This window comes from Chiloscyllium plagiosum, unplaced genomic scaffold, assembly GCF_037043375.1.
Source record: "Chiloscyllium plagiosum isolate Xiang-an unplaced genomic scaffold, Cpla_swu_hap1 HiC_scaffold_27, whole genome shotgun sequence".
Classification (NCBI taxonomy): Eukaryota; Metazoa; Chordata; class Chondrichthyes; order Orectolobiformes; family Hemiscylliidae; genus Chiloscyllium; species Chiloscyllium plagiosum.
Window position 1 is genome coordinate 93,499,736 of NW_028270165.1, and position 12,510 is coordinate 93,512,245.

A 12,510-nucleotide genomic window follows, 5' to 3' on the forward strand; every position below is an offset into this window, starting at 1 on the left:
ACGGATGCAGCAAGCAATCAGCAAGGCAAGAGGAATATTAGCAAGAGGAATTGATTTCAGAAGTAGGGATGTCTTCCTGCAGTTAGGGGGTCATTGAATATATTCAAGGCTGAATTCATCTGATTTTAGAACAACCATGAAGTGGATGTTTATGGGGGAAGGCAAGTAAAATGGTTTCAAGACCAGTACAGAACAGTTACAGAGTCATACAGCACAGAAACAGACCCTTCAGCCCAACTAGTCCATGCTGACTATATTCACAAACTAAACTAGTCCCACCTGCCTGTGTTTGCCCCATATCCCCCTGAACCTTTCCTATTCATGTACTTATCGAAATGTCTTTTAAACGTTGTTACTCAACCTGCATCCACCATTTCCTCTGGACATTCATTCCACACAAACCACTGTTTAAAACAAAGGTGCTCCTCATGTGTTTTTTAAATCTTTCTCCTCTCACCTTAATTTGCTCCCTAATCTTGAAACGACATGCCGTTCACCTGATCTTTGCCCCTCATGGTTTTGTAAACCTCTATAAAGAGAACAAAGAACCTTACAGCACAGGAACAGGCCCTTCAGCCCTCCATGGCTATGCTGATCGAGATACTCTATCTAAACCTGCCGCCTATTCTCTAAGGATCTGTATCCCTCTGCTCCTTGCCCATTCATGTATCTGTCTAGCTACATCTTAAATGACGCTATCGATCCCAACTCCGCTGGCGATGCATTCGAGGCACCCACACCCTCAGTGTAAAGAACTTTCCACATATATCTCCCTCAAACCTTTCCCCTCTCACTTTGAACTCGTGACCCTGAGTAATTAAGTCTTCCCCTCTGGGAAAATAATTCTTACTATCCACCCCTGTTTACAACCCTCATGGTTTTTCAGCCTCAATCAGGACCCCCACCCTCCACCTCCTTATTTCCAATGAAGATAATCCTAATCTACTCAACCTCTCCTCATAGCTTGCGCTCTCCATAACAGGCAACATCCTGGTGAACCTCCTCTGCACTCTCTCCAAAAGTATCCACATCCTTTTGGAAATCTGGCGACCGGTATTGTACGCAGTATTCCAAATGCGCCAAACCAAAATCTTATATAACTTTAACATGACCTGCCAGCTCTTTTACTCAATCCGTCCGATGATGGAACGCGTGTTGTATGCTGCCTTGACCACTCTACTGACAGTCATTGCCACCTTCAGAGAACAATAGACCCAAACACCCAGATCTCTCTGTACATCAATTTCCCCCAGGACCTTTCCATTTACTGTATAGCTCGCTCTTGAATTGCATCTTCCAAAATGCATCACCTCGCATTTGTCTGGATTGAACTCCATCTGCCATTTCTCCTCCCAACTCTCCGATCTATATTCTGCTGTATCGTCTGACAGTCCCCTTCACTATCTGATATTCCATCAATCTGAATGCCCATCTGCAAACTTGCTAATGAGGCACCCGATACCTTCACCTTTCAACCTCCTGTGCTCCAGTGAAAAAAGTCCCAGCCTACCCACCAATAGGTGTGAATTCTGTCTGGGTCCCAATGTCGAGTCAGCCTGACATTTTTGATATAAAAGCTCTGCATTTAAATTACGTTCTTGAGAAAGTTACTGAAAACAGGTTCTGGGATTAACATACCAAAGAACAGAAACAGTTCAGCAGTTAGATAACACGTTCGAGTGGGAAGTGTGTATAACATGATCTCACAACTCCTCTCCTCAATGCTATGAGCAATGAAGGAAAGCAAACCAAACGCTGCCTTCACTAATTTGTCCACCTGAGACTCCAGCATTCCAAGGTCTCTTTATTCTGCAACACTCCCCTTAACTGTGTCAGTCCTGTCTGGATTGCTTGACCAAAATGCAAACCTCTGATGTCTCTAAATTAAACTCCAACTGACACTCCTCGGCTCATCAACCGATCCCATAAATTCTAATTTATAGTGAACTCTTTCCTCTCTTATTCCTTGGAAGCTGAAAATCTCCATCCCACAATCAGTCCCTCCATTTTCACTAGTTGGACTGAAGGGGCTGTTTCTCTGCTGCATGGCTCTGTAACTCGGCCCTATATTAGTCTTAAAACCATCTTCTTGCCTTCCCCATAAACATTCACATAAAAATCAGATGAACTCAGCCTTGAATATATTCAATGACCCCCTAACTGCAGGAAGACATCCCCACTTCTGAACTTAATTCCTCTTGCTAATACACCACTTGCCTTGCTCATTGCCTGCTGCACCTGTCTGACAACTGGCACAGAAGGACACTGATGCCCCTCTGAACATCCACGCATCATTCCTGATGAAGGGCTCGTGCCCAAAACTTCGACTGTCCTACTGATCGGATGCTGCTTGACCTGCTGTGCTTTGCCAATTGTGGTCTTCTCTACATTGGGGAAACCGAGCGTAAACATTACCACAACAAACCAAGCCACAAACTGGAGGAACAAACCTCATCTTCTGTCTGAGCAGTCAACAGCCCGGAAGACAACATTGAGTTCTCCAATTTCAAATAATCTCCCATCCCATTACCCCAACACACTTCCCAGCCCCTTCCACTCTTCCCTGCCAACTAGATTCCTTCCTCCCATTCACCAACCAGGTCGTACCAGGTTATGGGGATAAGGCAGGAACAGGATACTGATTGAGGATGATCAGCCATTATCACAATGAATGGTGGTGCTGGCTCGAAGGGCAGAATAGCCTACTCCTGCACCTATTGTCTATTGTACCCTCTACCTGTCTCCAGCTATCCCCACTTCAATACCCTGACCCCAGCACACCCTTGTTCCACAGCTCTCCCTCTACCCACCCCCAGACCTGAACAAGGGACACCAGATCCCTCGACTTCTCCACCTCCTGATACTGCCTAGCTTGCTGCGTTCTTTCAGTCTCCTGCCTGTCTATTTTGCTAATTGAGAACAAAGGCTTGGACTAACTTTTCCAGACTCTGTCCCCTCACCTGGATTCACTCCCATTTCTTTCAGTTGCTCCAAGTCAACAACTGAACCTCAGAATGAAACGTAAATGGAAATGGGGGTGAGAAAAGAGAGTGCCGTACTCTCAGATGTTAGACAGAGGAAAGAAGTTGCAGTCTGAGGTAAACCTCAATCTTCATTCAGAGAGAGGAGGAGCAGGAGCTTCAGAACCTCATGGTCCAACTTCCACATTCACCAATAGAGGAGCTCCGAATGGCAGGAGGACAATTCTCCCTCCGGTCCTCCAGTGCTCCTTATTTATCCAAACGTAGGTCTCGCCCCTTTTCTGCCGGCAGCGAGGAACATGCCCAATGTTTTGGTGACACCAGCAAACGTGTGCCCTGCTTGTTGACACTGAGGAGTGTACACAATATGCACTGTAGCAATGCTGGTGTCATTGACAGATTTTAAGTGTCCAAATTCCTATGGGAGAACAAAAAGGGTACAGCCATAATTTTTTTTCCATTGGCTCAATATTTGATTGCTTTTGCATTTGTCTGGCTGCTCAATGTTTAAGTCTTTTCACTCAGTGTTGGGGTGGGATTCACAACTAGAGGGCATAGGCTTAGGGTGAGACCGCAAAGGTAACTGAGGGGCAACGTTTCCATGCAGAGGGTGGTGCATGTATGGAATGAGCTGCCAGAGGAAGTAGTGGCAGCCAGTATAATTACAGCATTTGAAAGGTATCTGGCTGGGTATCTGAATAGGAAGGGTTTAGAGGGATATGAGTCAAGTGCTGGCAAAGGGGTCTAGATTAATTTAGGATATCTGGTTGGCATGGACAGGTTGGACCAAAAGGGTCTGTTTCCGTGCTGTACATCTCTATGACTCTAAATAATAAAAAGTCGAATTTTCCAAATAACAAACTATATCCATGTTAACAAGGCTTAGTGTACCACATGCTTTACTAACCATTCTCAACAGGTCCTGTCCCTTCAATGACTGAGGAACATGAACATGCTGGTGCATAATCTCCTTCACTAGTATTTACACACTACCCTCAGCAATTGCACAAGTATCAGCAAAGGGTAAACAGCACAAGGATTAAACACACAGTGAGGGGCAAACAGCACAAGGATTAAACACACAGTGAGGGGGCAAACAGCACAAGGATTAAAACACACAGTGAGGGGCAAACAGCACAAGGATTAAACACACAGTGAGGGGGAAACAGCACAAGGATTAAAACACACAGTGAGGGGCAAACAGCACAAGGATTAAACACACAGTGAGGGGTAAACAGCACAAGCGCCAGTAAAAGCCGATGGAAAGTGAGTGTAAAATGTCACTATGACAGGACAGGCCCCACATTCCTTCCCCTCCGTCCCCCCCACAACCTGCCTCACCTTTCACGTCCCGGGCCCAGTACCTTCCAGGTGGCCCCATAGTTGACACAGGGGCCGCCCCACGACCAGTAGAACTCCACCACCCCGGCGGCCGACGAGTTCCCAAGCAGGCCCTTAACCCCATCCGCCTCCAGAATGCTCACCGGCTCCTGGCTGCTGTACAGCCGGCCGGTGTGGCCGTGACACAGCAGCTGCGCCAGGAAGGCGGCGGCGGCCAGTGACGGGTGTCTGCCCCGGGCCGCGCGGCGCCATTTTCCTAACGGCCGCCCTCCCGCCGCTTCCTCGCTCGAGCGACTTCTCCTCCCAACCGCCTTCGGCCCCGCGAGACGTCTGCACGGGGGATGGGCGGGGCCGGACCAGGGGACGGGCGGGGATGGGCGGGGCTGGGGCGGGGATTGGCGGGGCCGGGCCGGGGATGGGCGGGGGCGGGGCCAGGCCGGGGGAGCCTCACCGTCACCAAGCAACAGCCACCTCGCGCTACAACTGCTCATTCACAAAAACAAACTCTCCTGTCTCGCTCTGCAGCTGCAGGGGGGACACTGCCACGTTTCCAGGAGCCCTGTCTACATTGGGAAAGCTCACGGCTCAATTTAAACAGATATTCCCACATCTAACGGAACGGCGTCATATCGAAAGGGGCCAATCTGCATTTTAAAGGGACGTGGACATTTTAACGGGTATTTCTGCAAATAAAGAGGTTTAAATGGACGAGATTACATTTCAAAAGGGATGTGGGCACATTCAAAGGGATATCTTCATATGTAAAGTGATGCAGTTATATCTAAATGAACCTACATTTCGAAGAGACGTTGCCCTATTTATGAGTAGAGACAGTAGGTGTGAATTCTGTCTGTGTCCCAATGTTGAGTCAGACTGACATTTTTCTTAGAAAAGCTCTGCATTTAAATTACATTCTTGAGAAGGTAATTTATAGATTCGGGTGTAGGTTAGGGAGAATTGGCCGTGCTAAGTTACCCATAGTGACCAGGGATGTACAGGTTAGGGTGGATTGGCCATGGGAAATAGGAGGTAAAAACAATGACTGCAGATGCTGGAAACCAGATTCTGGATCAGTGGTGCTGGAAGAGCACAGCAATTCAGGCAGCATCCGAAGACAGGCAAAATCGACGTTTCGGGCAAAAGCCCTTCATCAGGAATAAAGGCAGAGAGCCTGAAGCGTGGAGAGATAAGCTGGAGGAGGGTGGGGGTGGGGAGAGAGTAGCATAGAGTACAATAGGTCAGTGGGGAAGGAGATGAAGGTGATAGGTCAGGGAGGAGAGGGTGGAGTGGATAGGTGGAAAAGGAGCTGCGCAGGTCGGACAAGTCCGGACAAGTCAGGGTTGCTGGAGGTTAGAAGCTAGGATGAGGTGGGGGAAGGGGAAATGAGGAAACTGTTGAAATCCACATTGATGCCCTGGGGTTGAAGTGTTCCGAGGCGGAAGATGAGGCGTTCTTCCTCCAGGCGTCTGGTGGTGAGGGAGCGGCGGTGGAGGAGGCCCAGCACCTCCATATCCTCGGCAGAGTGGGAGGGGGAGTTGAAATGTTGGGCCACGGGCGATTTGGTTGATTGGTGCGGGTGTCTCGGAGATGTTCCCTAAAGCGCTCTGCTAGGAGGCGCCCAGTCTCCCCAGTGTAGAGGAGACCGCATCGGGAGCAACGGATACAATAGATGATATTGGTGAATGTGCAGGTAAAACTTTGATGGATGTGGAAGGCTCCTTTAGGGCCTTGGATGGAGGTGAGGGAGGAGGTGTGGGCACAGGTTTTACAGTTCCTGCGGTGGCAGGGGAAAGTGCCAGGATGGGACGGTGGGTCGTAGGGGGGCGTGGACCTGACCAGGTAGTCACGGAGGGAACGGTCTTTGCGGAAGGCGGAGAGGGGTGGGGAGGGAAATATATCCCTGGTGGTGGGGTCTGTTTGGAGGTGGCGGAAATGTCGGCAGATGATTTGGTTTATGCGAAGGTTGGTAGGGTGGAAGGTGAGCACCAGGGGTGTTCTGTCCTTGTTGCGGTTGGATGGGTTGGGTCTGAGGGCGGAGGTGCGGGATGTGGATGAGATGCGTTCGAGGGCATCTTTAACCATGTGGGAAGGGAAATTGCGGTCTCTAAAGAAGGAGGCCATCTGGTGTGTTCTATGGTGGAACCGCTCCTCCTGGGAGCAGATACGGCGGAGGCGGAGGAATTGGGAATACGGGATGGCATTTTTGCAAGAGGTAGGGTGGGAAGAGGTGTAATCTAGGTAGCTGTGGGAGTCGGTGGGTTTGTAGAAAATGTCAGTGTCAAGTCAGTCGTCACTGATGGAGAGGGAGAGGTCCAGGAAGGGGAGGGAGGTGTCAGAGATGGTCCAGGTAAATTTAAGGTCAGGGTGGAATGTGTTGGTGAAGTTGATGAATTGCTCAACCTCCTCGCGGGAGCACGATGTGGCGCCAATGCAGTCATCAATGTAGCGGAGGAAGAGGTGGGGAGTGGTGCCGGTGTAATTACGGAAGATCAACTGCTCTACGTAGCCAACAAAGAGACAGGCATAGCTGGGGCCCATACGTGTGCCCATGGCTACCCCTTTGGTCTGGAGGAAGTGGGAGGATTCAAAGGAGAAATTGTTAAGGGTGAGGACCAGTTTGGCCAAACGAATGAGTGTGTCGGTGGAGGGGTACTGTTGGGAACGTCTGGAGAGGAAAAAACGGAAGGCTTGGAGGCCCTGGTCATGGCGGATGGAGGTGTAGAGGGATTGAATATCCATGGTGAAGATGAGGCATTGGGGGCCGGGGAAACGGAAGTCTTGGAGGAGGTGGAGGGCGTGGGTGGTGTCTCGAACGTATGTGGGGAGTTCCTGGACTAGGGGGGATAGGACAGTGTCGAGGTAGGTAGAGATGAGTTCAGTGGGGCAGGAGCATGCTGAGACAATGGGTCGGCCAGGGTGGTCAGGCTTGTGGATCTTGGGAAGGAGGTAGAACCGGGCAGTGCGGGTTCCCGGACTATGAGGTTGGAAGCTGTGGGTGGGAGATCTCCTGAGGTGATGAGGTTCTGTATGGTCTGGGAGATGATGGTTTGGTGATGTGGGGTGGGGTCATGGTCAAGGGGGCGGTAGGAAGAGGTGTCCTCGAGTTGGCGTTTGGCTTCAGCGATGTAGAGGTCAGTGCGCCAGACTACCACTGCGCCCCCTTTGTCCGCTGGCTTGATGGTGAGGTCGGGATTGGAGCAGAGGGATTGGAGGGCTGCGCATTGTGAGGGTGAGAGGTTGGAGTGGGGGAGGGGGGTCGACAGGTTGAGGCGGTTAATGTCCCGGCGGCAGTTGAAAATGAAGAGGTCGAGGGCAGGTAATAGGCCAGCGCGGGGTGTCCAGGTGGATGCAGTGTGTTGGAGGTGGGCGAAGGGGTCCTCGGAAGGTGGGCGGGAGTCCTGATTGTGAAAGTAAGCTCGGAGGCGGAGGCAACGGAAGAATTGTTCGATGTCACGGCGTGTATTAAATTCTTTTTAAAATCTCTTTCTCCTGTCACCATCAAAATTTGCTCCCTAATCTTGAAACCCCAACGCTAGGGGAAGGACACCCGTCGTTCACCTCATCTCTCCCCTCATGATTTTGTAAACCTTGATAAGGTCACATCTCCACCTCCTATGCGCCAGTGAAACAGTCCCAGCCCATCCACCTAGATGCAGGTAGATCCATATCCAGTCATGATTGGTTCAATGCTGGTCCCAATTCTCTCTCTCGGTATCCAGGACAGCAAGAGACCACAAGACATAGGAGCAGAAATTAGGCCACCAGGTCTGCTCATTCCATTCTATCGTGGCTGATAAGTTTCTCAGTTATATTCTTCCGCTATAAGCAAAGTGAAAATGGAGGGAGTGAGTGTGGGATGGAGATTTTCAGCTTCCAGGGAATAAGAGAGGAAAGAGTTCACTATAAATTAGAATTTATGGGATCGGTTGATGAGCCGAGGAGTGTCAGTTGGAGTTTAATTTAGAGAAATCAGAGGTTTGCATTTTGGTCAAGCAATCCAGGCAGGACTGACACAGTTAGGGGAGTATTGCAGAATAAAGAGACCTTGGAGTGCTGGAGTCTCAGGTGGACAGAGTAGTGAAGGCGGGGTTTGGTTTGCTTTCCTTCATTGCTCATAGCATTGAGTATCGGAGTTGTGCGATCATGTTATACACACTTCCCACTCGAACGTGTTATCTGACTGCTTACCTGTTTTTAGTGAATATAATCCACACCTCCCACTGCTGTCATAACATGGTTTGTTTGGAAGCCCTAGCTTTCGGAGTGATTAGATTTATTTTAGATTTTATTACTTAGTGTGGAAACAAGCCCTTCAGCCCAAACCAACCCTTCGAAGAGCAACCCACCCAGACCCATTCCCCAACATTTACCCCTTCACCTAACACTACAGGCAAATTAGCGTGGCCACTTCACCTAACCTGCACATCTTTGGACTGTGGGAGGAAACCCACGCAGACACGGGGAGAATGTGCAAACTCCAAACTGACAGTTGCCCGAGGTGGGAATTGAACCTGGATCTCTGGCGCTCTGAAGTGCTGCTGCTGCTTCAGGTGGTTGTGGAGAATAAGATCATGATTAGACTATTTATAACCAACGGAGTCCAGTTCATGGAGATGTGATACATTAAACAATTTAAATTAAATCTTCCATCTTTTAGAATGGAGTTCTGTTCTTTGGTATGTTAATCCCAGAACCTGTTTTCAGTAACTTTCTCAAGAACGTAATTTAAATGCAGAGCTTTTCTATCAAAAATGTCAGGCTGACTCGACATTGGGACCCAGACAGAATTCACACCTATTGGTGGGTAGGCTGGGACTTTTTTCACTGGAGCACAGGAGGTTGAAAGGTGAAGGTATCGGGTGCCTCATTAGCAAGTTTGCAGATGGGCATTCAGATTGATGGAATATCAGATAGTGAAGGGGACTGTCAGACAATACAGCAGAATATAGATCGGAGAGTTGGGAAGAGAAATGGCAGATGGAGTTCAATCCAGACAAATGCGAGGTGATGCATTTTGAAAGATGCAATTCAAGAGCGAGCTATACAGTAAATGGAAAGGTCCTAGGGGAAATTGATGTACAGAGAGATCTGGGTGTTCAGGTCTATTGTTCTCTGAAGGTGACAATGCCTGTCAGTAGAGTGGTCAAGGCAGCATACAACACGCGTTCCATCATCGGACGGATTGAGTAAAAGAGCTGGCAGGTCATGTTAAAGTTATATAAGATTTTGGTTTGGCGCATTTGGAATACTGCGTACAATTCCGGTCGCCAGATTTCCAAAAGGATGTGGATACTTTTGGAGAGAGTGCAGAGGAGGTTCACCAGGATGTTGCCTGTTATGGAGAGCGCAAGCTATGAGGAGAGGTTGAGTAGATTAAGACTATTTTCATTGGAGGGTGGGTGTCCTGATTGAGGCTGAAAAACCATGAGGGGTGTCGACAGGGGTGGATAGGAAGAATTATTTTACCAGAGGGGAAGACTTAATTACTCAGGGTCACGAGTTCAAAGTCAGAGGAGTAAGGTTTGAGGGAGATATACATGGCAAGTTCTTTACACTGAGGGTGGTGGGTGTCTCGAATGCATCGCCAGCGGAGGCAGTAGGGTTGGGATCGATAGCGTCATTTAAGATGTATCTAGACAGAGACATGAATGGGCAAGGAGCAGAGGGATACAGATCCTTAGAAAATAGGTGGCAGGTTTAGATAGAGTATCTCGATCAGCATAGCCTTGGAGGGCTGAAGGGCCTGTTCCTGTGCTGTAAGGTTCTTTGTTCTCTTTATAGAGGTTTACAAAACCATGAGGGGCACAGATAAGGTGAACGGCATGTGTCGTTTCAAGATTAGGGAGCAAATTAAGGTGAGAGGAGAAAGATTTAAAAAACACATGAGGAGCACCTTTTTTTTAAACAGTGGTTTGTGTGGAATGAATGTCCAGAGGAAATGGTGGATGCAGGTTGAGTAACAATGTTTAAAAGACATTTGCATAAGTACATGAATAGGAAAGGTTCAGGGGGATATGGGGCAAACACAGGCAGTTTAGTTTGTGAATATAGTCAGCATGGACTAGTTGGGCTAAAGGGTCTGTTCTGTGCTGTCTAACTCTGTTACTGTTCTGTACTGGTCTTAAAATCATTTTACTTGCCTTCCCCCATAAACATCCACTTCATGGTTGTTCTAAAATCAGATGAACTCAGCCTTGAATATATTCAATGACCCCCTAACTGCAGGAAGACATCCCGACTTCTGAACTCAATTCCTCTTGCTAATATACCTCTTGCCTTGCTGATTGCTTGCTGCATCCGTCTGACAACTGGCAGTGACTGGTGTGGAAGGACACTGAGGCCACTTTTTACATCCACACATCATTCCTGAGGAAGGGCTCATGCCTGAAACGTCGATTCTCCTGCTCCTCGGATGCTGTCTGACCTCCTGTGCTTTGCCAGCAGTGCACTTTTCGACTCTGACTCTCCAGCATCTGCTGTCCTCACTTTGACGTCAATCCATCAGGAACATAATGATTTTTGACTATGATTCTGTGAGAAGGAGCAAAGCAGTTTGGTTCCTGTTTGAGCACGTTTTCAGCAGCAGTGGGACTGGATGAGATACTACAAACTGACTACAAACCACTACTACAATTACTACAAACTACTACAAACCGACCGACTCCCACAGCTACCTGGACTACACCTCCTCCCATCCTGCCCCCTGTAAAAACGCCATCCCATTCTCCCAATTCCTTCGACTCCGCCGCATCTGCTCCCAGGAGGACCAGTTCCAAAACCGTACAACCCAGATGGCCTCCTTCTTCAAGGACCGCAATTTCCCCCCCCCCCCAACGTGGTCGACGATGCCCTCCACCGCATTTCTTCCACTTCCCGCTCCTCCGCCCTTGAGCCCCGCCCCTCCAACCGCCACCAGGACAGAACCCCACTGGTCCTCACCTACCACCCCACCAATCTCCATGTACAGCGCATCATCCGCCGTCATTTCCGCTACCTCCAAACGGACCCCACCTCCAAGGATATATTTCCCTCCCCTCCCCTATCAGCATTCCGTAAAGACGACTCCCTCCGTGACTCCCTTGTCAGATCCACACCCCCCACCAACCCAACCTCCACTCCCGGCACCTTCCCCTGCAACCGCAGGAGGTGCAAGACTTGCGCCCACACCTCCCCCCTCACCTCCCTCCAAGGCCCCAAAGGAAACTTCCATATCCGCCACAGATTCACCTGCACCTCCACACACATCATCTATTGCATCCTCTGCACCCGATGTGGCCTCCTCTATATTGGGGAGACAGGCTGGCTACTTGCGGAGCGTTTCAGAGAACACCTCTGGGACACCCGGACCAACCAACCCAACCACCCTGTAGCTCAACATTTCAACTCCCCCTCCCACTCCACCAAGGATATGCAGGTCTTTGGACTCCTCCATCGTCAGACCACAACAAAACAACGGTTAGAGGACGAACGCCTCATCTTCCGCCTAGGAACCCTCCAACCAGAAAGGATGAACTCGGATTTCACCAGTTTCCTCATTTCCCCTCCCCCCACCCTGTCTCAGTCAAATACATCGAATTCAGCACCGCCTTCCTAACCTGCAATCTTCTTCCCGACCTCTCCGCCCCCACCCCAGTCTGACCTATCACCCTCACCTTGACCTCTTTCCACCTATCACATTTCCGACACCCCTCCCCCAAGTCCCTCCTCCCTACCTTTTATCTTAGCCTGCTGGACAAACTTTCCTCATTCCTGAAGAAGGGCTTATGCCCGAAATGTCGATTCTCCTGTTCCCTGGATGCTGCCTGACCTGCTGCGCTTTTCCAGCAACACATTTCCAGCTCCGACTGGATGAGATACTCTACTGTTGCAGGCCCTGAGTGCAGAACCTGGGAAGAGGAACTCACGGTGGGGAGGGGCTCCATACGCATTTGTGTGTGGCTGAAGCTTTGGCCATGGAGAAACCTGAGGAATCCCACCCCGTGGAGAAACCGTGGAAGTGTGGCGACTGCGGGAATGGCTTTCGTGCCCCGCCTTTCCCGGAGATTCATCGGCGCAGTCGCACCAGGGAGAGGCCATTCCCCTGCCCTGTCTGCGGGAAGGCCTTCAGCAAGTCCTCCAACTTGCTGACCCACCAGCGGATCCACACAGGGGAGAGGCCCTTTAGCTGCGGGAAGGCCTTCACTAATTC

At 49.8% G+C, this 12,510-nt stretch overlaps 1 protein-coding gene across 1 annotated transcript in view; it reads right to left on the minus strand.

The window, feature by feature from the left end:
• Positions 1–12,244, minus strand: part of LOC148145059 (uncharacterized) — a 114,082-nt gene extending 101,838 nt beyond the window's left edge. Inside the window, exons 1-2 of the mRNA XM_087975464.1 lie at positions 12,227–12,244; positions 4,323–4,768 (exon numbers count right to left, since the gene is read on the minus strand). Coding sequence (XP_087831590.1) covers positions 4,323–4,768; positions 12,227–12,244 — 464 coding nt within the window. The remainder of the gene's footprint in view (positions 1–4,322; positions 4,769–12,226) is intronic.
• Between the last annotated feature and the right edge of the window lie 266 nt (positions 12,245–12,510).